Source organism: Bombus flavifrons, chromosome 8, assembly GCF_040668555.2.
Source record: "Bombus flavifrons isolate JBK064 chromosome 8, iyBomFlav1_principal, whole genome shotgun sequence".
NCBI classification, from domain to species: domain Eukaryota; kingdom Metazoa; phylum Arthropoda; class Insecta; order Hymenoptera; family Apidae; genus Bombus; species Bombus flavifrons.
In genome coordinates this window covers 6,715,294-6,739,923 of record NC_138449.1, presented here as the reverse complement: position 1 = coordinate 6,739,923, position 24,630 = coordinate 6,715,294, and the positions used below count along the sequence as shown (strand labels likewise).

The 24,630-nt window shown below is 36.3% G+C and overlaps 1 protein-coding gene and 1 non-coding gene across 2 annotated transcripts; both read right to left on the bottom strand.

Moving 5' to 3' along the window:
- Nucleotides 1–574: 574 nt before the first annotated feature.
- Nucleotides 575–24,615, bottom strand: thw (chitin-binding domain protein thawb). Its single transcript, XM_069117976.1, has 7 exons — nucleotides 21,395–24,615; nucleotides 9,091–9,146; nucleotides 8,847–8,887; nucleotides 8,055–8,208; nucleotides 7,912–7,959; nucleotides 7,176–7,291; nucleotides 575–6,400 (listed from the first exon to the last, which is right to left on the bottom strand). Exons 1-7 carry the CDS (start codon nucleotides 21,403–21,405, stop codon nucleotides 1,886–1,888), a joined length of 4,941 nt encoding a protein of 1,646 aa, XP_068974077.1. The 5' UTR covers nucleotides 21,406–24,615; the 3' UTR covers nucleotides 575–1,885.
- TRNAF-GAA (transfer RNA phenylalanine (anticodon GAA)) lies at nucleotides 9,651–9,723 on the bottom strand. Its single transcript has one exon. It is a non-coding gene; the product is annotated as a tRNA-Phe (tRNA).
- Nucleotides 24,616–24,630: the final 15 nt, after the last annotated feature.

Below are 24,630 nucleotides of genomic sequence, written 5' to 3'. Positions count from 1 at the left end.
TGGCGTGTGAAGATGTTTGAATATTTATAAAAACTTTTTCTGAATGTATCATGTGCGTTATGTGAAAAATCATGTCTGAAATATAGGCGATGTGATACAGCTATCGTGATCACATTGGTGAAGTTTGAAACGAGTCTGAAAATTTACGTACAAGTTACAAGATATTTGTAGCAAATATTTTTAGTACTAATTATATATTTTAGGCAACTAATCATACTGTATGCTAATTTTTTTAGTAAACATGTATTTGCAATAAACATCCTGTAACTTTTATATACATTTGAAGGTATATTTTACTATTATAATTATGATAATCGTGTCTTATTATAATGCTAATAAAAGATAAAGTTTGTTATAACACATAATATATTCAAAAAAATTTTCTATGTGTCAGGTGTGCAAATACTTGACAAAAGTCCATTGTGTAAATTAGAGAGATGAAATCAATCTTCATGACTTAGAAAGGAGATAATACCTAGTATTATCGTGTAATATTTCAACTTCTTCAAACTTTATCAAAATGTAGGATCTAGATAGAAGAAGAAATACTATACAAAGAAAATATTTTGCAAGTCTTTGGAATATTCTTTCGTAATTGCTGTGTTAAAAAATAGAATTCTGTGATATAAATTCGTTAGAATAATTGAAAGTACGTTGACGCAACATTGGTCCTTAATGATTTAAAATTTTGCAAACCATTGAAACCATTTCAGCATAGATATAAATGCACAGTTCATATTTCTCATAAAGGTAAATCGTTAAATCTATTATAGAACATCGAAATTCTTATTTATTCAACGTAGGGTGTACAACGATTATAATACAGTGTACTTGTACGCGATGTAATACTGTTAACGATCAGGTGCAATTGTATATATGTATTTTAATTTACAACTTAACGAACGAATTCCAAAGAATTTCATTATTTCCGCGGACTCGTTCGTCCGCGACGCGTGATTCAAATGAAATTAATCGGGAGTCGTTTCGTCGATCACTAACACCGTAAAGCTTCGTTCACATTAGTCAAGTTACGTGAATTCAAGCCGCTTGAGCACGAGTAACATAATTTGAAGGGAACACCTAACACAAGGTAGAATATTTTTATTAGAAAATAAGAATAAAAAGGAAGTAATTACACGCTTGTTCATAAATATTAAGATACTTGCTGGTTTCGTATGAAACTTTTAATCCGAGGTATAATCTAAAGTCAATTTTATTTAAAGTACCGTGGAAACGATTAATCAGAATTTTATATTCGTGTAGCATAAAGATGCTTCAGATTATTTCAAATCGAGTCGGCTGATGAGGATAAACATAGAAAATTATAAAGATATTTCAACTCGAGTAAATTACACGCTGGTAAAGAGGTAACAAGTTACACGAATTTAAATTGCTCGAGTTCATGTAATTTGACCAATCTGAACAAAGCTTAACTTCTTAACAGTAAAGAGTTTCGTGCGTATAGAAAATTGAAAGGAAAGATATTTCCGTCGTATTAACTACGTACGTGTTGCATTCCCATCACCCATAGACACCTTCCACTCTCGTATCAATGCAATTTAATTTTCTAATCAATTTGAAAAATCCTCTGAACAAAAGTTATTCGACATATAACATTACACTAGCAAAGAAAGAAAATTGATTTGTTATACGATTAGGCAATACAAGTTAATTGATCGAATTATGATAGTCTGTCTATAAAATCAATCAACAATTCTCTAGCATATCGTTCTTCATCTTGAACTTCATCGATTCATCCAATACATGCTATAGTAATACGAAAAAGTAGTTTTCTCAAAAAGACATGTTTCGGAAGGGATTTCTAATCTTCAGAGCCTGTCGACGCTAAACGATCCTTGCAACTTAAATCTCAGCTCTTGAATTTTCACCCCCATTTGGTAGCTATCGTGTACAACGATCTGAGAAGTTCCAGCGCCCTGTTATCCGACGCAACAGTCTCGTCCTCCTGCAAAGAATTATTTTCATCCAACGTCGCGGTTTTTTCCGATCGTCTCACGATGCTCGCCGAATTTTCTGTAGTTGTTCGAAACTTGCGGCTCTTTCTACTCCTAAATGTGGTCACCGGTGGATCCGTGACTAATGGAGTGGTCGAGGCACTTTTTGCGTAATTAATCGACCTAACAGCAGGCAGACTAAGCTGATTAATTCCGGCCACCGCGTTCTTCGATTCCTCCGACGAAAATTCGTTCACGGGCAATCTAAGCAACGCGTTTAGCAATTCTTCCCTTTCACGTTGCAACGTTTTATTCGCTGGATCGCTGCAGTGTCGTATTAAAAGTAGAACAAGTTGTCGAACAGTCTCGTTGTTATCCGCCTGTTTCATCACCCTCATCAACGTGTTAGTACTCGAATCGTTTAATTTACCGAACAGTTTCTCAGCAATTTCGTTCTCTGTTCCATTTAACTTAGTCGTCGCCACTGTATAAGGCAATAAAGAAGTCACCAGAGTGTCATGAGGCAAAGACTTCGTCGACGTGATAGAAGACGTTATGGTCGTCGTGATACTGCTGCGTGTGGTTATCATTGGCTTCGGTGTCGCGGTGTTTTCAGCTGTTGACGAAGTAAACGATGTTGGAAGCAGAGAAAATGTCGTAGGCGAATCTTTATCCCTGGACAATCTCTGCGATGAAAACAGGACATCTTCTTCGCTAATGAATGACTCGTCTGAACTACTCGATACATCTTCACCCAGAGAAGGCGTGTTTTCATAATCTACTCCTTCTCGACTATCAGTGATGCTAAACGTTCCTGTTGTAACAGTGGAGCCAAGGTCTGACTCTAAATCGTGATTAATTCTCTGAGGGTCGACGAACACCGAAGTCTCCCATAAATGAGTAACAGCTGGAGACGAAGTCCAGTGGTCACTGTTTAATATCTTTGAATCTTCTTTCTGATCTACGGACTCGAAAGAATCGTTAGAATCGTCATTTGCGCAAGGCGTAGTATCTATGCTATTTGTAGTGGAGGTTGTTAGTTCAGTAACGGCAGCTATGGTTGTTATAGGTTTCTCTGTTGTCTCGATATTATGTTCGTCCACGCCATTGTAAAGATTTCTAAACTTCATGTAACTGCTTCGTGACGTAGGCAGGGAAATTCCAATCGGTTTCGGTTCGGCTAATAACGACTTGTGACGGGGAATTTTATGAGGCTGATTTGTAGAGGTTTCGTAACTCGTGATTGAATCAAAAGTAGTCGATCGAACGCTATGCGTGGACATAGGTGTGCTAGAATAACTTTCATGCCTCAACGACCCGAGAGTTTTATCATTATCCTTTCGAATCGTCTCTGGATGATCGTCGAAAAACGGAGGATTCAATTGTTGCTCAGGTTTCTTACTCGTCGACTTTTTGTTCCAATTGTAGGTAACCATGTGCACGAACACGGATGGAGAGGGAGGTGTCGGTGAAACGACGTAATTGTCGCTTATGGGAGTGCTGGCGAATAATTTGTCGAGTGATTCCGTGACAGTCGTGACGCTGTTATTCTGGAAACCCCCAACGCGATTTTGATTCCCAGTCTCATCGGACGAAACGTAGCTACTTGTCACCGCCGACTCGGCGTTTCCTTTGCCCACCTCGTTATTCTGATTGTAGAATCCGCTTGAATCATACGGTGTACTGTTTGGCTCTAAAGTATACGCGCTCTCTGTTGGAGGAACGGAAGTCTCGAAATACGTGCCAGTCACAGGACTCAACGATATCAAGTTGGTACTATACTCAAACCCGTCTTGAGAAAATACTTTGGGAGTAGTGTAGTAAGTGCTTGCTGATGTGCTAAAAGTATCGTAAACGCTCTCTTGGGTCGTAGTGGTTGGTGGTTCAAAGGTGGTAGGATAAATGGTAGTTAATTTCTGTCTTATATCGTTACCATCGTCGGAGAAATCCAAAACTTCGTCTCTTTCTCTGGTCGGGGAAGTGTTATCTTCGATCAGATAGGGAGTAGTAGTGCTCCATAAATCATTTTCTTCCGTAGTTTTGGATGGCTCGGTTGGTCTGATCTCCGTTAATACCTTCTTAAACGATTCTGGATCCAATAAATAGGCGGACAAAGCGTGTGTGAACACTTGAGCCAGCTCTCGAAGTCTAGTACTGTTAGTCTTTCGAAGATCATCCAAGGATCGCCCGCTTTGTTGGAGCTCTAAATCATCGTTATAATCCTCTCTGTAACCACTAGAATTGTCTAGACGATCTTCCGTAGTCACATTATTCGTCTCCACCTCTTCGTTCAATTTAAATAATTCCGTGTACGAATCGATAGTGTGCCTGGTTAGAAGACTGGTCGGCACTTGGACCGTTCCATTACTCTTCTTCGAAAGTGCCGATTCCTCCACATCCTCTGCAGACTCTATATTTATAGAGGAATCCGTAGTTTCGTTCGAATCAAAGTTCTCTGTGGCTGTAGAGAAATAGAGAGCTAGAGAGTGTAATGTCGAAGGAGCTGGAGGAACGGAAACGTTCGACGCCCTCTCGTTTTCTTTCAACGTTTCCGACAAACTAGATACACTGTGCTCAAGATTCTTCAAAGAGTGTAGCATACTCAACGCGTGTTCTCTTTCGGAAAATCGCGCTGCATTCGACCTAATCTTACTTGACGACGTCGGAGTAGGATATTTCAGTTTTGGTATCAGAGTTCTTGGAGAGGTATAAGTCGTCGTATAAGTGGGCACCGTGGGAGTATATGGAGTTGGTTTTGAAGTGGTACTGCTAGAACTGTACGCGTAGTTTCTTGTAAACGGAATATAAGGACCTAGTGTAGACATCACTTTACCCTGTTTGTACGTGAAACTTCTATCGTAAGGACTCAGATCCTTCTCGGTCACGGTGTTCTGTTGATAAGCCAGAGTGCTTCTAAAAGGTTTCTCTGTGGTTGTGCTGATCAAATTTTGTCGATAGCCTGAAGATATCGTGGAGGGGTTCTTGCTAGTCGGTATAGAATCGTTGTTTAACCTATTAGACTGGTTATCGATCGTGGTTCGAGTCGCTGGTCTCTCTGTGCTGCGTCCAAAATTGCTGCTACGGAAAGATGCAGTTGGTGTGGGAGAAAAGTAGCTTGTAGTATATCTCTGCTGCGAAGAACTCGGTGTTATAGTGTTTTGACGATAGACATCTGTGGTCACGTAGGAACGAGTCGTAGGAGGAACTGTTCCTGTGTTCCCGATAGTTGCTCTATTATTATCCCTATTATCGTTACCATCGTAATAATTCTTGTCAACGAAGCTGCTTCGAACGTTAGTCCCTATAGTTCTCGCGTTTCCACGATACTCGTAGTTGCTATTAGCAAACAGAAGCGATTCGGTGATCGGTTGAGTATCAGAATAAGTAGATGGATTCGTTAGAAGACTACTACTTTCGGTGGTAATCTCGTCGTTACACGGAGGAGTAGCAGTGACCGTCGAATACTGTGTCGTCGTCTCATAATAAGTAGACGTCGTGTCTGTAAACGACGGGTAATCGTTCCTCTGTGTGGATACGTCGTTTTCATTATCCCGTCTCCACGTGGTCGAATCATAAATAGAATTTCTCGTAGTAGAATCACGATTAATGTACAATTGATAGTAATACTGGTGCGTATTTCCAGTGTTTTCGTTGAACCGATTCCCACGATTGCCAACGAACGCTGCGCTTTCTGCAAATTGCTGAGACTCTTTCACGGGGCTTGTATTACTTCCTCTGAATGTAGTTGACTCTGTATAAGCTGGCGTGACCCTTTGCGAAGAAGTAGAGTTACTCCTATTCAGACTTTTAAACTTCAATCTTTTCAGAGCTCCTTTGTCATCACGTTGACTATTCGAGTTTCTGTTCGTAACGTAGTAATTTTGAGCCTTTTTCGGGGTGCTATAATAATCTTGACTGGTCGTCGAATATCTATTCACGTTCCCTTCGTCGGTGTTTCTTGTAAATTGATTGAATTGCTGTTTCAAGTTGGAAGGTTGATTGTTCGAGTGAAATCCATTGCCACCAAACAGTTGGTTACCGTCTCTCTGTGAGTTTGATTCTTGACTGAAATTGTTGCCAGAGTCAAAGTGTCGAGAGGACTTGATCCTTTCTCTGTTTGGTTGCACCTGATTTTCTTGCGGAGGCTCTTCATACGGTTTAATCCTTCCGTTCTGCTTACCATCGTAACTGAGATTCTGAACGTCGTAATAGTCTTGTTGCGCGCCTGATTCGATCGACTGTGGATAATCTAATTTCGATTTTCGGGATTCGGCCCGTCTTCGTTCTTCTTCAAATAACTGCTCGCTACTTTGCTCGTACAGTTCCGCGGATTTGCTACAGTCCACCTTGAACCACCAATCGCAAATTAGCTGCGATTGTTGAAAGATGGTGCCATTCGGACAAAGAAATGAGATTTTTCGCCCGTTGTCGCAGATATGGAATACCTGAACAGAGAAATGTTCATCGTGATAATTCATTGCTTAATTTTTGTTCATCGTGTACCATTACGGTATCATTTATGTAAACGGAGTCTGTGTAGTTCGGCGGCCAAAAAATATGAGAATATGAATGAGAATATAAGAACTAACAATTTTCTTAATCTCTCTTTTAAGAAATAAAATTTAATATGTAGGCCATATCAAACGAACTACGATGACAATTATAACACGTTATTTTCTTAAATCGTTGGGTTTTCCAGAAATAAGCAGTCTACAATAATGGAAGTGAAAAACCCAGTTCTGCAATTGTCTATTCCTCAAAAAGAGCATACATTGACACACAATACATAATTATACATCTTCGTAATGTATAATATCTTGTATCTCATAGTCGCATCGGTTGCCTGACTCATTTGATTACCAAACATAATCATACGTCATTATTATCACTCGTTTTGAATTTTTATTCTATTTTTAACGTGTTTAAGGTCGTCGACACTTTTAATTAAACTTCCTTCATTTAAAAAATGTTTGTTTACTTGGTTGTCTATTTCGTAATCTTTTCTTACTTTTTTTTTAACTTCGAACAGTTTGACGTTATTGGTAAAGACAATTTTTAGGAGAAAGTTTCACAAGTTTTACGAGTTAAATGGTCTATTCATCAGTTTGCTCGATTACGCTATCGCGAGACGAGATATCGCGATGTCGTAACGGTGAATCCCGCGTTTGATTAAAGTAATTATATTGCGGCAAGATATATATTAAACCATTTATTACTTACTTGACAATTCGTCTCCAAGTCAGCGTAGTAACCACCTTTCAGACCGCGACAGCTGAACGAAGTGGCTGGAATTGTCGTGAGAGCTGGAAAATCCACTCCTGGCTGTCCTGTCACGCCTAAATTACAAGATCATGTTTCATTGTACGACTTGATCGTTATCTTTTAAAAATCCACTGACGTTTTAATTTCCAACAGCGAAATTTCTACTTTATTTATTTTTTCTTTCTCCTTCATAATTCGTGAATACGGTGAAAAATTTAAAAAAGTGTGCAGGGATTCCATTAAGTCATGCAAGTTAATTCTTTTACATGCATTTAAAGCTTCTTGTAGTTGCTCGAAAAATGTTTTATTTCGTGTCATTCAAAACGATTCTACCGCCTATAGCATATTACCACAATCATTTATTCTTGTTCTTATAAAACATTTTCTTTTTTAATTAATTCATAATCTTGAAACTTTTCCTTTAATTTTACTACAAATTTTCCAAACAACCTAATATACATTCATGTTATTACAAGACTCTATTACAAGACATGAAAGTCAGTATTAATTGATAATCTGATCTTCTTTTCTTTTTCCATCGATCGAGATCGATTTCTTGGTGATCCACAGCATTAGTTGTCACATCGGTCAGTTACAAAGGATATTAACTAGATGCATGCACTTTATTCTATTGGGATAGAGGAAGCTGAAAGAGAAAGCGGCTGGTGTACTTATGCAGTATTATTAATAATACCCGCTCCTTTGAGCCATTCCTTGAGAAGATCCACATTGCCGAAGAAGACTGGGAAAGAAAGGCGAAGAAAGTATTTTAGAGACAGAACGGAAGAGGGTTAAGAAGTGTTACTTTCGGTGTTAATAAGAGTATGGCTTAGAAACCTTGATAAATTTGGTACTCGCCATTCTTCTCAGATGCCAGCCTTTTCACTATTTTTTTCAACGATTCCTCGTTCTCTATGGATGCTTCTATACTGGATAAATCCAACTCTGACGAAAGTTCTGGCAGATTTGCTTTTTTGTTACTAGTTTCTGACTAGAAGTGAAAGCAATTCGTAATGAAATTATATAAAATATTAACCGTGTTAAGTGTATAATAATTAGACTAAGGATTTTTATGCATTTATTGCTTATGGGAAATTTGAATGTACATAATAATATGCTGCATAAGATTGGAACACTATAAATATTATAATGATGTTAGTATACTTGCATGTGAATCAGTTAATTATCTATATTAATTAAAACAACACAATATTCATAAACATTTGTAAAATGTATAATATACATGGAATATTCAAAGTAAAATACTCGATACAATACTTAATAAATGAAACGGATCTTTTAAATTATCTTAAAATTAAACAAAAGTTGATTAACTAAAAATCTTGATTTTCAAGGACTTGAAAGTTTTTTAGTTTCGTGAGCTTCCCAGTATAGCATCTCTAACTATTATTTAAAAAATATGCATTCGCATAAATATCCATAGTCTAATAACAATTCTTGTATGACAAGTAGTCTTAGAATATTTGAAAATACTTTGCTATTTTTCTTAACACATTTTTATAACTTGTTTCGTATTAATAGCAGTGTGAATAAAAGATATTGAATGTAGATATGTATTGTTATTTCACACGGTAGAAGCTAGAAACGTTAATGAGCGATCATAGTCACCTCTGCTTCGCAATTGCTGACCATGAAAGTGACCATTGAACCTGAAAAACCGAGTGACACTTAAACCTCAAATATTCAGAAACGAAATTTATTATCAATTCCTCGAAAAATGATACTTCATTTTCCGTGTTTTAACATTCAATAACGCTAACGTAACATCCTCGTAATAAAAATCATACATATATATACGTATGTAGATTAAAACATATCGAGAGAGATCGAGAGATACTTTAATCATACTTACATAAAAATATAATTACTTCGAGATATGCCATTCTCGATAAATTCTTGTGCATGATTCTGTAACAAGATATAAGCAAATTCAGATCAATCCAATTTCTTCGTAATTAGAAAAATATCAAGTATCATAATGAGTAATAAGTTCAGTCACAATATCTTAAGAAAACACGTCAAGTGTTATTAATTTCATATGAAATCTATCTATATAGTTAAAGAGAATTTGTTTATCCCATTTCTTTATAAATTTATCTTGTTTTGTATTTCATCAAAAATTCACACGTAGATATTTCTACATTCTTAATTTATTATATCATTCTTTGCAATGTATACAGTGGTGAAAAGCTATTTTTCGCTAAAGCAAACTTATTACTCAATTCAATACATATACAATATATGGATGCCATATACACATATAAGAAATAATAATGTTGTTATCTATAAAATCAAAATAAATAAACAAATTACACTACAAATATTCTGTTATTTCTAGATATATTCAAAAACGATATAAAAAAATGAAAATATAATAAAAGCTCAAATTTTCAAGAGAAAAAAAAAAGCCACTGCCGAAACCCGGGATCGAACCAGGGACATTTAGATCTTCAGTCTAACGCTCTCCCAACTGAGCTATTTCGGCGCTGAAAGAACATCTCTCTATACTGAATAATAAGCACTTATTATACAATTCGATCAATACCTTCTATTAAAAATGTTTAAGCAAAAGTTATTTTAGAATCTAAACTAATAATTTAGGTTCTAATTAAATTTCATAAGATACGGTTCTAACAATAAAGGTTTTTATGAAACGAAGCTTTAAGTAAAGAGATGACATTTAATCGCTTATATTTCATACTATACATAAGCCTTATACATTCTCGTGAACTATTAACGAGAATAAATAAAATACCAAGAACCTTGCTTAATCGTGATAATAATCTCGTAAGATTTATGTAGAAACATATTTTATAATTGCCCATGGAGTTATTATTATCTTAATAAAATCTTCGATGGTAATAGTTCTTGTTACTATTTTATTATTATTCTTTTATTAGATCTATAATTAATAGAAGATTTAAGTACCTTTACTATGCAAACAAATTTATGAAGAAATGCGATTGAAACAGATAATAACATATACATATCAATAAAAGGTAATAATAAAATATATGAGAAGAAAGCAGATAAAAACGAAAAATAAGATAACAAGATTAAAATTCTATGACGTAGTCGCTAAAAATATGAACATAGTACGTAACATAATAATCTATTTATATCAGATACAATTTTCTTATTTATTATTATCTCGCCGGGAATAAAATATTCGAATACTCGCCATAGAAAATGTATCTGATATACAAAGCTTTTCTTTTTTAATACTCCAATGATACGCGATTCATCATGATATTAAGTATAGTGTTCTTTATAATATTCCATTTCCTTATCTATACTCATAAAAATATAAATTTGCATGAATATCCACAATCTGTTTGTCAAGCATAAACTACTTCCTACAGACCGCATATATTACATACATTCTATGTATTTTCCAGAAAACTAAAAAAGCAGTTATCGTTTCCTCAATAAATTCCTACCCGATAAGATCAATCAAATATTTTCCTCCAACAAAAAAAAAAAAGAAACAAGAAACAAAAAAAAAACAGAAAATAAGCTGCAAATAAATTATCATAACTCCTCGATAATGTTTCACGATCCTCCTACGCTCATCTCACTTACACGTAAATCAATGATAAACGGCCAATTCGAATTTACTGGAAGAAAACGGCCCGTTGAATCGCGATGATACGATCGGCGAAGGACTCGTGCGCGAACGTAGCTCGTGATTACCCGTGAAAGCGATTATCCTAATCAAATCCCTGGCCGTGGTAATGGGGTTTCCATTACGCCGCAATCTGTGACGAGTAGAAACACCACGTCACGATATCGGCCGTGGCTCAGTGACATTCAATCGAACATGAAACATGCTAGCCTCGTTGTCGGAAGAAACAGATAACCCCAACGTGCTCGTTTTACTCCTCTCTTCATCTTCCTCTTCGTCTTTGTCGTCGTAGCAGGTGACGCAACCCCGAAGACGGTAGAGAATATCTTGTTCATTCTCACGGTTCACCGATTCACCGGACTTTCAAAATGATTACGGTAGTCATTAAGTTGCTGGTTGGCATTTGATGCGACGCGCAATTTATGGTTAATCCTTTGGGCAAACCGCGATGAGTATTATAACGAAGTACTTTCACTCTCTCTCGGTTTGCGACGCGCGGACTCCTCTCTCATTCGATATGAATCCGGCTCGTTGTCGTTTCACCTCGTCGATAACCGGATTCGTAGCTTATTGCTTCCTTTCCGTTAATTGATATTGGCTGTTTAACGATCGCCACGAATTCCTGCGACCGTGTCCAACGATCATTTTAACGGAACTTCGTTCCTCTTCCATTATGGCGTACGATAAGCTATCTTCTTTTATGTTGTTTATTATGTTATTATATTCTTTTAAAATGTTTTTAATTCCTTCTTTATCTAAAAATGTCTTAATTCCTTCATTTTTCAAGACTACAGTGATTAATAAGAGATACCGTAAATTACGGATGACTATGCAAATTCAGATTTTTGTCATCATAGATTAAGGAAGTGGAATCTAAACAGAAGATTAGATATTGCTTTATTTTAAACGTGCAATCTGTGCATTTTTGCATATTTAAATTACGCATAAATACTTAAACATCCGCAGTCTACTTATATAACGATATAATGAACTATATATAGCGATCATTCGTAACGCGTTAGGAGTTGTGTATGGTTTTGATTTCAATTACCACGATGTTCAATAACGAATACGATATCGCGTTAACAAATAGTAATTCGAATTTATTTTTGCTTTTATTTCTTCTCGTTGGAAGTAGGAAGTTGAAAAATCAATTTGCACTTCGTAATGTACGTGCACTAACACCGTTGCATCTCTTCAATCATTTTCGATCCAATTACGTTTTTCTATCATTAGAACAAAATGTTTGAAATTGAGATACGAAGTAATCGTCGTTGGTACGATTTTTCGTTTCAATTTTATGTCAATGTTTTATTCAAGCTATTGGTTATTAAATCAAGTACGATGTAATTCATTTCTACCAAAAATTAAACGGCACGTAAAGAGATAGGGAGTCATTAAATAAAAATATTATCGTTTTCAAAAAAATTAAGCATTTCGCGTGTCAAGTTAACTTACTTTTCCCGATTAGTAGATTAAAATATTAAATATTATTTATTATTGCTTAGTCCGTGCTTTCGGCTTTGGACTAACTTTCGGTTTTACATCTCTTATGTCTATTTCTCTTCTTATATGTCTACCTCCCCTCTTTTCCACTCTATTCTATTGCACTCCCTTAATTATTCTATCTCTAAAAACTAAAACTAGAAACTACAAATTAACAACTAATAACTAAAAACTATTGCAACTTTGGTCTTTAGCCTCCTTGCTGTGCATCCTTCCTGTCGTTTGCCCTTCTCTTCTCTATTATTGCTTTCAGTTCTGTTAAACCTTCTCCAATCTCATTTAGCGTTTTTCCTATGTCCTTTGGTCCTCCCGTTATTTCACATTCTTCTATTACATGTCTCAGGTCCTCTTCTTTCCTTCTACATAATCTGCATCTTTTTTCTCCCTCTTCTTTCCAGTATTCCCTTGCTTTGGTCTCGTTTCCACATCTGAATCTTGCCAGCATTCTTCTGTCCTTCCACTTCATCCTCCCTTCTAAGTACTTTGGTAATTTTTCTTTGGCTATATTTCTGTACCGTATATTATATTTGGATTCCCTTATCCTTTTCCCCCTCTCTTCTGCTTCTCTCTTTCTTCTTTCTTCTATAATTTGGTCTGCTGTCATCCTTTCTTGCTCCTCTCCTGCTTCTATTTGCGTCCCTCCCTTTCTCACCTCTTCTAGTCCCCTCTTTCTCTTTCTTGCTCTTTTCCCTTCATGGCCATTTCCCAAAATATTAAATATCGTTGAAGTAAAAGTAAAATTGAAACATTAAATTTTAGGACCGCAGCAGAATTAACAAAGTATCGATAGAAACTTTTGACTAACTCTGTTGTGCACGATCATCGCTCAATGGTGTATTATTAAAATTGTACGTGTTCTAACGAAACGAGAAGGATGGCTATTGCAAACATAATTCTATTAAAAAGTTCCCTGCATTATGGGACGAGTCCACGGTCTCGTAACGATTATTCCCCGTCCTAGATAATTCCTAATTATTATAATTCTCGTCGAAACTTCGACTTGATTGACTTGACTTCGTCTAATAAAGGAGTATTTCGGATTTTCAGCGATCGATCCCTATAGCATCGCCATAGCAGAAGGGAAGCCTACTGCAGGGCACGGGCGGATAGTGATGTTGAAACAATAGCCGGCAGATAGCGAAATAAAACTTGGCGTCTTAACGAGCGCGTACTCGCATACGTACCGCCTTCCTCTTTTGTAATGCTAATTCAAAGGAGGCAATTATTTCAGGAGTAACTGGTAACCTTCTAGTTTCTCGAACGACAGTAAGTATAGTCTTTAGTAACCGAAGAATAGGTGCGAAAATGACCGTGTTATTATGTGCAACATTTAATGAAAAATGAGAAAATTCGATGAATAAATGAATATATGTATATATATATTCTCTATTTAGAAATTGTCTTTAAAAATGATATAACTTCACTTTCAACAATACCTAATATTTATCTAATATTCTATATTTTTAATATTACTGAATGTAATTTTCAAGTTTAATTAAACATTTCTAATAATTAAACTGCGAGTGTTCATGGAGATTCAAGTTTCTTATGAAGATAATAAGGTAAATAAAGAAATGGAACATAAATAACATTAAATAACACTAAATTAAATTAAATGAGACATATGGAAGCTAAATTTGTTTCATCCACTAAATATTACAACAAACATTTCACTTTCAATGTTTTATATATCTTTGCCTTACATTCTGCGGATCTTTTCAAATGTAAATGTCTCGTAAATGTATAAAAATTCGCAATCTAATAGTAATCGTGAATCGATGTCTCTTATTAAATACTCGCACGAATATAAATATGAATACTTTCATAGAATCCCTCTTTAAACGTGATATTAATTTTCAATAATTTACCATTTTTATCACTCCTTTTTGATGTTAAATATATTAAATCTTTGCTTTAAATACGTCAAAATAAGCGGAGCGGGAATGGTTTTTTCCAATTAAAGAGACAAGATAACATTGGTAATACGTGTACGGTAATAAGTATTATTATCGGAATTATAATCGTGATTAAACAATCGCAGAGGGGAGCTGCGGTTCTTTTCATTAAGTCACACGTTCGTTTCCGGTTATTTTGTTCACCTTTGCACACTCGAAATCTAACAAGGCGATACAGGAGAGCATCGCGTTAAGGTAACAATCGAATGAACGAATCGAGTTGTCAGATATTATCAGAAACACTGGCTGCGTGTTACGAGAAACAGATTACTTTTCCCAATGAAGTTGAATCGGGAAAGTAAAGATCGTAAAGCTGCTTTGGAAGGCAAGACCGGTTGATTAAACGAAAATCTTTATTCGTCGACCTTTATGTAGAGCAAGGTACAAAGTCGATAATAGAAAAACCTAAATTACGCAAAACCTGAAAGAAGACATTGATCTTCTTACATTTTCTTCGTGTCCTTTACTTGTCTCCTATCTCCGGCACAAAGTTTGCTTTACAATCATTAATCTTACGCTAAACTGTTACGTTATAACTAATAGTCTTTCGGCATGTCGGCTGGATAGTTCTACTCTATTATCTTATCAAGATGTTGAAATCATTTAATGGCTGTCTTGCGAGAAACTTGGACAGACGATTACAGGTTTCAATTGACTTTTCGATCGTTAGCTTAATGATTAAGTTAAAACGATTCGTGATAGCTCTCGGATATACTATTGAAACTGGAGAATTTTTGGAAAAGAAATCTCTTTCCTTTCTTTTATCTTTATATGACTGCTTATAGTCAAGTCAAACGTTATAATATGTCGTTAGAGACTCAGTTGAGATCATAGGTCAAATTTGACAATTTTTGTGAAAAATTTGGTTCGTTTTAAAAATTTCAACAGCTGAAATGTTTATTGAAATTGTACAAGTTATCTTTGACAAAGGAGCAACCAATATTAAAGTATGATTTAACAGCAGAAAATTTGCCGCGGTATATAGGATGAGATGTTTGTTTTAGTTGTTTCTTTATTATTTTTACATTAAATTGCACGTATGTACAACGGTAAGCAAGTATGTATTATTATTGATTTTGTCAGTATCGTAGAAATATATATCACGTTCGGAGATTTACTGTTGCTTGTTTTAGTTATCTCGTTATTACTTTTAATAAATTACGTATATAGTAATGTTGGAAAAGTATGCATTGTTTGATTTTCTCAATATCAGAAAAATGTCTTCCACGTTCATTGTTCAAACAACTTGTAAAATTGAAACAGGCAACGAAATCTTTCTCTTTTGCCATTCGTTCAGCTTCGTTGAGGCGAATAATAGCGAAGTTAATTACATGAATCAGCCGTAACATTTTTCGAAGTATTTTGTTAGAGCGTAAAAGAAGAAATTTTCCCTTCCATTTAGAAGGTAAAAGTAATCGTTAACTTTGTTCCTCTAATCATGTATTTCTTTGTGTTGATTCAGTCGTTTAGTTCATAAACTTTTTTCTCTGATGAAACCATTCCAAATTTTTAAGAATGAAGATTTCATCTTTTTGTTCCCTTTTTTTCTTTTTTAAAGAATTTGATGTCTTATTATTAGACATTAACAAAGAAACCGACGTGTTTTTGAAATTTTTCCCATGTGTACGTGCCACCTTACGTAAAGCATTGTATTCATTATGGGAGAGTTCTTGTAACTGCTTGTTTCTTTCGTGACTGAGTTTTGGTGCTATAATCCCTTCGTACCGAGGTATTTGACTTCGTGTCTTTTTCTTCTTTTGTTTCATCCCGATAATACGTGTTTCCTCCGATTACGTGAGATTTCGCGAATATAAATAGAAGAAGAATATTCGTGAAAGATCTGAAGTACAGAAGCAGAGGTGAGATAATCAGCGAAATTTTCCGCCTTAAATCTTGGCTTCATTTTCTTCAAATTAATATTTCACTCTGCGTCAATCTTCATTCAGTTTCCATGACAGATTCATGGAAGATTCCGTGGAGAACAGAAATCGAAGATTTATATATAAAAAATAATCTTCTTAAGGTACAGCAGTAATAAATTTCAGAAACTGTAAAAGTAATTCTTATACTGTCGTAAATACTAAGACATCTATCAGTTACATAACGAAAAATTCGGATAGAATTGACTTTATGTAGTATTACATCGTATATTATAAATAAAGCATATGTGTACATACAATGCGAATGAAACAACAATTTATAACAAAAAGATTGGAAAATAAAAGTAGCGAAAAAGCGTTCGATTTATATAAAACATCAGCAGAATCGTGTTGTACGATTCAACTAACAGAAATAGCAAAATTTTACGAGTATAAAATTGCCCGTATTAATCGATATTTACAAGTAAATTTTACAAATTATAAATTATCTGAACAGCCTGTTTAACAAAAAATTAAAAATTATAAAAAGGAAATCTATAATCTATAGCTTATAATTTATCAATTAATAATTATTGTACAAGAAAATCCAAGTGTTCCAGTACCTGTGACCGGCGATGTACATTTTACAACTTTCTCGCTTCTACCGTTACGTCTTTTTACTAAAAAGAAACATAACGACAAACATATGGAACAAAATTCTGTCGAATAAAAAAGAAAGGAAAGGTACAAAAAAGACATCTACTGTTCGATTCATCCCAGTCGTGTGATACACAAACATCATGAGAACGCGAGGACGCGCGTGTTTTCGGTTCAGGAAATGCTGAACGCTCGAGATCGTTATAGAGCGGCGCCTTATGAAACATCCTGTTCACGAATATATGTCCGACACATACGAGAAGGCACGGGACTTTCGGTTGTACTCTCGGTGACGGGGAGACAAGCTCGTCGTGTCGGAGAGAAGCGGAAGTGCAAGCCTCCTACCGTCGTTGGCAACGGTGTTTATCGTGTCGCTGTTGACCCTAAACCACGGAAAATCCGCCCGCATTTAAGATCCCAACTGCAGAAGAAAGGTCATTTCAGGCCACTCACCGACGCCTTTGCCGGCGAGGAAGATCGTCAGATACCTTCAGAACGAATCTGATTACCGTCCCCGTGGCAAAAGATCTTAGAAAGCGGCGAACCGACCACGGCAACCAATATTGAGTCACGTTGAGACGAGCTGCGAATCTTCCGCACCGAATCGACACGATCCTCCTTGAGTTAGTAATGCGTTTTCATTGCAATCCAACACGGCGTTTAACTAACAATTGTCGTTTCAGTCAGTCGGCAATATTCACTAGAGGAATCGTGGCGCTCTATAATTTTCAACGAAATTGTCGCTCGAAACGGAGAATGTCGAAATAATAAACGCTATGATTATCAGCGGGAGAAACGATACTTATTTCGTCAATAATAAATAGGTGGAAGTAACTGGAAGATCTCTCGGTTTCAAATTGCTTCTTCGCGGATGTCTAACGTTACAATCGAGGGGCTTTTTTTTCAAGCTATCGCTTTCGTAAAAACGTTAATAATAAGCGTTAATAGCCTACTAAATATCGAAAATACGTCGACTAAATGGGGAAATATATATCGAATCGTGCGTAAATTGATAAAGTCCAACGATGAAAGAAGGGAAATGGAGCTTAAGCGCTTCTCTGAATTGGTTTAATAATAGAATTGCCAAACCTGTCGAAATGACGAGCTGCAGATCCTTTCTCTTTTTTATTATTAAACGTATGAAAGTACTTTCGATAAAATTGACGTTGATTTTTATTGGAATGGAAACATAATTATGGAGGCTGTGGAGAGAAGTGGACGATATTTATAAAGTTCTAGACATCAAGACAATGAAGAAAGTTCATGTACAAAAACGTCGTTCCCAACTTTTATATCCCGACGCTGTCGTTCGGACGAAAAAACTTTCAACAGTTTTAACATTTTAATAAGAACTTTAACAATTTCTTCATATTCTCTTCAAACATAAATCTGCAAACGATAAAGAAATACCATTAAGTCGGAAGCAAAACAAAAGAACATAGCAGAGTCAATTATAAACTTTATGCATTTATGAGAAATTTAAAAATGCAAAAATGCACAGAATGCGCGTAATACGCAGAAACATATAAAATATCAAAAGTTCGAAACTCGTTATAACATTTACAGAGTGAAACAGAATTTCCGTGTAGATAGTATTCATTAAAGTATGAGTTTGTATAAATATCCACCATCTAATTATAATTACCTGATACGTATAGTAATTTAGATACGCGTTAAAGATCGGCAGTTCTAGTGTAAATGCACTGAGTTACCGTATCACTAACAGAGACGGAAGCGCGACGGATGACTTATACGATTTATTGAGCAGACGTTGATCCGGAAGACGAGCCCACTTTCGCCAGCAAAGTAGCGTGCACGGTGTACACGTTAGGCTACCTACGACCTCACAGGACACTAGGCCCGCTTCACACATGCGATTGCGATTCCTCACGGCCTCTCTTTCAGACACCTAAGAAACAGTGATTGTCCTCCGCGTTTTCTCGCGTGATACGAACGTGACGAAGGAGGGTGGCCGCGCTGGTAGTGGAACTATGACATAAGTGAAATTACGAACACACGTGCTACCGGTATACACACGCAGACACTTTCTGCGCCGGCTCTGTCGCGATCCTATCGCGCGCGCTACCGCGATTATCCATTACGGACGTAATCATAAAATAATGAGGATGATTTTCTAGGATACTTATGAAATATTATATTCAGTAAAAAAGAAACTGGTATATCCACAGGGAAATAGGAGAAGAACGAACAGCTCTTATCTCGTGATTTATGTCCTTTCTTCTTCGTCTAAGCAAATTATGATATTGTTCGAGTTACGGGCGTTAAAAATATACAGTGATTATTCATTGTTTTTGAAATGCGTAATGCATCATTTTGAGTTTAGTACGGAAGATAGGCAAGAAAGGTGAAAACATTTCCGTATCGATTTAAAGATTGTTAAGAGGAAAGGGATGTAAAAGGGGGATGCAGATACTCTCGATGGTTTCTATCTCGTCTACGAAAACTAGATATCCTATTTTCCCAACGAACGTGATGCTTTCTACGTAATATACGGTAACAATCCAGTTAATTTCTCAGGAACGTAAAATGTTACGTCTTCGAATGCTAATTCATCTCTATCTGCGCCTGAGTATAGTAATGCGTCTTACGTTATTAATCTGTAACCACGGCTTTCTCCGCGAAATTGTTGCTATGTAATAATAGAACAGGAGAAGGAAAAAAATAGAAGAGAGGAAAATGGATTTAGTTTTGCTCGTGGAAACCGGAACTCGGAAGCGAATCTATTCGGCGGATTTATAGGTTCTGACGTGCATGACGTTACCGAGGAACAGCTTGGTAGAAGTGTGTTCCTTCCATCGTGAGATACAACGCAATGTCGACCATGGGAACCCCTTTTCTTTATGTTTAATTAATCACAGTCATAATTATGCTGTTCGACGGAGCTATATTGTTTTAAGCCGCTTAGTATTTAAGCCGCTGTTTACGTCATACTTGTAGTGTCACGAAAATGGGTCAATATTGAGAAAAAAATGTTGAATTTGAAAAAAACATATATATATTCCATTTAAAAAATATAAAATATCTAAAAATAAAATGAATTAATGTTAATGGCAAATAATAAATTTTCGAAATATATAACATACGTATAATTACACAATATTATATTCTATCTGTAAAGTAAGACACAGTGTCACGAAAATTAATTATTGGGAAAAACATTATATTTTAAAAGTATGTAATATATAATTTTATATCGTTACATTCGACTTAGGAAATAAATGCTTATCAACGAAGAATTATGTAATTTTCTATCGCGTAAAATACTAACTTACCTGTAGAAAAAATCAAGATTAAAATATTTAGATCGCTATAAAGATAAAAAGCAGTCATTATTCCAGTAATTACATGTTTAGTAAACTACTTTAAATTTAAACGTGGAAATTTATGAGAGAGAATAAAGTTTGGTATAATCAGAGGAGATTATGGCGCATACAAGACCATAACGTGAAGCTCGATATTCGCATACTATGCATTGGGAGCACAAGATACCTTTGCCATCCTTCAGTAGTTTTAACAAAGTTTCTTTCGATCTTCCTGCGCGGTACAACGAAGTTTTCATTCCCGCCATGCCGTAGAAGAATATCAATGAAAGCGGAAAACAAAAGAGGTCTCAGTGAATTGGATCAACGATAAAAGAGGAACAAGGGGTGGTTTCAAAACTTTTTTTCTCGGTTTCTCTTTTTTTATGCTATCAATATCGTATATTCTTATAATTTTAGCGGTACATCTTTTTGTTAATCGCCTTTCACGCATTCAACCTCCTTCGTGTCGATTATACGTTCTCGGATTCCAAAAAATAAGGGTTCTTTTTTGTGCGTTTCACAATCGAGGAACATACCGCATTACTTTTCCCACCGCTACGTATTTTTGTCAATTTTACGATTCTTATAATATATATAACATCTCCATGATATATATATACACACATAATATTCATTTACTGCTCTCGCAAAATGAAAGTTAAATCGGACAAGGGTTTATGGAGCAGATCGATTAAAAGATATGATCGATGAGAACAGTAACCAATGTTAAGATATTCTACGAGGTGATAAACCAGTCATAAATGCGACGAATAAAAACTCGATACAGAGTAGACGCTATACTTCAATAAAACAATCTCGATATTGTCTATACAAATACATCTGCTGTACATACATAAATTACAGAACAATCTATTTGTATCAGGTATGATCAGTAATAGTTTGCTACGATTGTACTTATCATTTATTATCACCATCTAAATCATATCACTTCTTACCTCCTAATTCAGAAGCGTAAACGTAAACAATACGTAAAACATTAACGAGTTACCTTATCCTACGTATATATAGCTAAAGAACATTTCTAAGAAATGACGAAACAGAAAAAGATACCGCTAGTCTCATTCATCAACATCGCACGTTTTCTACGGTTTCTCAAGAAATAGTGTGAAAGCACAATCTCCCACGTTTATTACAACGCGCGGCGAATCACAACAAATAGAATCAATGCCGAACGATTTATCGTCAATCAAGATTATACATACGTACGTACGTGCGTAACATCCAATATCTCTCTTCTGTCACCCTTGCGAATCACTTTGCTCGTATTCCTACGGAAACAGCTCGAGGATACGATAAACGGCACACATCACCCGGTGACACGGGATAAAACGTTTGATACTTTCGCTCCCGCTTTTAGAATCGTATCACTGATCGAAATATGAAAAATAGAAAATAAAAAATACGGCGATGTCCCGCCAACAACGAAGAACAGAGTCGTACGAGCAACAATAGTACCACCGGTACTCCAGAGCAATCGGTGTACATCAAACAAGTTGGATGACGCGCGGACCAGGACCAAGTTGAAGGGTGCGCGTCGCGAACGAAACGTAGGACGATACTGAGGAGCCGTCCGCTAGGCATGCAAACCTCATACCGCGCAAGGATCTCGCGAATCCTCGCTTCTTTGTCCATCGACTGTCACGGCTCGCTATCTCTATTCCACTCTTTCCATTCACGTTTCCAGCTGTTATCCCATCTCGCTTACGCTCGCCCCGCTCACTTCCTCGCTTTCTCGCTTCCTCGCTTCCTCGTTCGAGTTTGCGATCCTCCCTCTGATGTTAACCTCTCGCGCTCTCTTCGTCTCCTAACTCCCTTGCATAGACGACCCCATACGTATATGTGTGTCAGTATATGTACGTGTGCGTGTACTAGGTGTATCGGACAACCTAGCCGGCGAGCGCACGCGCTATACGCGCTGCTTACCTTTTACCATCCTTACCAGAAGAGAACAACCTCACACCCACTCTCACCTTCTCTCTAGGTCCTCCTCCGGCTTCCTCTTTCTATCTCCTTCTGCTCGCATTTCCTGTAACCCTCGCGCGCTCCTTGGTCATCTTCTTCCTATGTGACCCGATGTTATCTGTAATGCTTTCTCTTTTCTTCGTTCCTCAGATACATTTACACCTTGCACAGATTCTAACTCTCACGTTTGCGTGTAAGTAGATATGTAGTACTTGTAGATGTATGGTATCACATCAAGCGTATACGTATAACGTGTATGGTTGTGTACCTTCTGTTGAGTTGCTCCTACATCTTCGCGTAATCATCGTCTTCCCCCTTTTTAATTCGCTCTCCTCTTTTTTACGCTTCACTCTCGCTCTTCTCTCGCTTCGCTCTTTATTACGACTCGTGTCGCAACGCGCCACTCTAAAGCGTTTTCCTTCGCGTCTCGACCTTCTCTTATCCTGAAAAAAATCCTCTACTTCATCCCCAAGAATTTATACCTGTTGTAATGTAGCCTGTTTTAATTACCCTCCGGCTTCTCATTTTCTGTGTTTTTTTTAATCACACCGTCCCGCGAGATTTCAACGTATCGCAGATTACCCAAGTTTTCTTCTTTTTCCCCCTTTTGTTACCCGTATAGCTGCTTATATCGCTGTGTTTTTATCGAGATCCTCTAGAAATTTTTCCCGTGAAATCGAGAAACTTTGATCGAGATTACATCTCTCGTTAAACAGACTTTTCGTTAACTCCGAAGAAAGTGAATAGGATGCATGACGGTACGATTACGCAACAGATGGAAACTTCTCAAGTGACATCGGAAAGAATCAACAACTACAGGCAATGAATTTCTAAATGTATAAACGAACAAATATTTTACATTTCTCGCATCCTTCCCTTAGCGAGTTAAACAGAACTCGAGCGGGTGAAGTTAAAAGAGGTTTCTTTCGCTTCTTTAATATTCATTCTGCTTGACGAACATTTCTTTTTTTGTCCTCCTCTTTGCACGAATCTTTCATCTTGAATAAATCGTTGTTAGGTATTCCCAAAGTATGAAGAAACTAGGGAGATTGCGCGTGTTCCTTACGAAATGCAGCATAATATTTATGCATTTGACTGGAACATTCTCAAAAAGAAAAAAGAAAAAAGAGAAAGAAAAAAAAATGAAATATTGTAGCTAGCACCGGACAAATATCTGTGTTCTTTAAAAAGAAAAAAAAAAGAACTTGCACACTAAAGACAATCGACGCGCGCGCGCACTGAATATTTTCACACGTTTTATGAAATCACGGTCGCATGTAAAGTATACGAAAGGAAAGTGAGATACATCTTTAAATAACTCCGATACATCGTTTTTTTTCTTCTATGTATGTATGTGTGCGCCTGTATCTGTCGACAGGAGTGTGTGAGTGAACGAGTGTGTAAGTGAATATGTAACAGTGTATGCGTGTGTATACGTGTACATCTTTCATACATTTATGAGAACGTAATTCCATCCATTTATAATTTATACAAGAGAAACTGTGTACAAACGAATAATTTTATTCATGTCCTTGTTATAAACTCTGTATTGTGGGAACGAAATTTGTACAGAGATTTCGTAAGATGTACCGAGCTCGGCGAGTAAAGGATTTTTACAGCCGAAAATTATTCTTAATAGCCTCGTACGTACGCTTGGAATCTTTTTAAAAGATTTACGACGAACGACGCGTATATGCGCGTAATAGAGACATTCGAATTTATTTCATTTACGCGTTTAATAAATAGAAAAATTAATAAACAAGCGTCATACGAAGATACTGAGAATATTTCTGCTTTTATTTTTGATTCGGAAATCGCTCGTTCCACCTGATAAGATACATCTTACGGAACACTGTGGATCAATAAGATCATTGATATTACTATTGTTTAACATTCATGATTGCGCGACTGGCCTGAATCATTGGAAATTTTCTCTCAAATCAAACGATCACGTTCATAGAAACACATAGAAAGTAAATTGCCTCCTGTGTTTCTTTGATTTGGGATCAATTATCGACAGTCGTGATATCTGAAGAAATCTCAACGTGGATATGATGGTCGCGTGGACTTCGAATAATACTACTTTGCATATAGGTATTGTCAAAACGATAACGGTTCAGTTGATTTCCCTTCGTAACTCCTCAAGTACCTGTCCCGGAGCAAATCAACAAGTTCACGATAAGAACCACTTCCAGACTTATTCCTGTTTTAGCTGCTTGTCTCGAATAAATTCGTTCAAAATGCTTTCGTCCAAGGCGTAACATCATCGGTATATTGACGATGCACGCAATTACGTCAGGCAAGGCAGTGATTATAGCATATACTGTTGAGTCATCTCACGTCAAGTCGATCAATTGTTTCAAGAAATTTTTCACAATATTCTTGTATATATTTATTAAAAGTTGCTTAAACTGTATTTTAAAAATTATGAAAATCATGGTAAATATCAATAAAATATCGTTAAAATCTTCCTTGTTCCTGTAA

Bases quoted from the DNA above. Each gene is read 5' to 3' on its own strand.
- thw (XM_069117976.1), bottom strand. The intron at 7,960-8,054 runs GTTTCTAAGCCA...TTTCTTTCCCAG, and splicing joins CGAGTACCAAATTTATCAAG to TCTTCTTCGGCAATGTGGAT. The intron at 6,401-7,175 runs GTAAGTAATAAA...TTCTCTGTTCAG, and splicing joins ACTTGGAGACGAATTGTCAA to GTATTCCATATCTGCGACAA.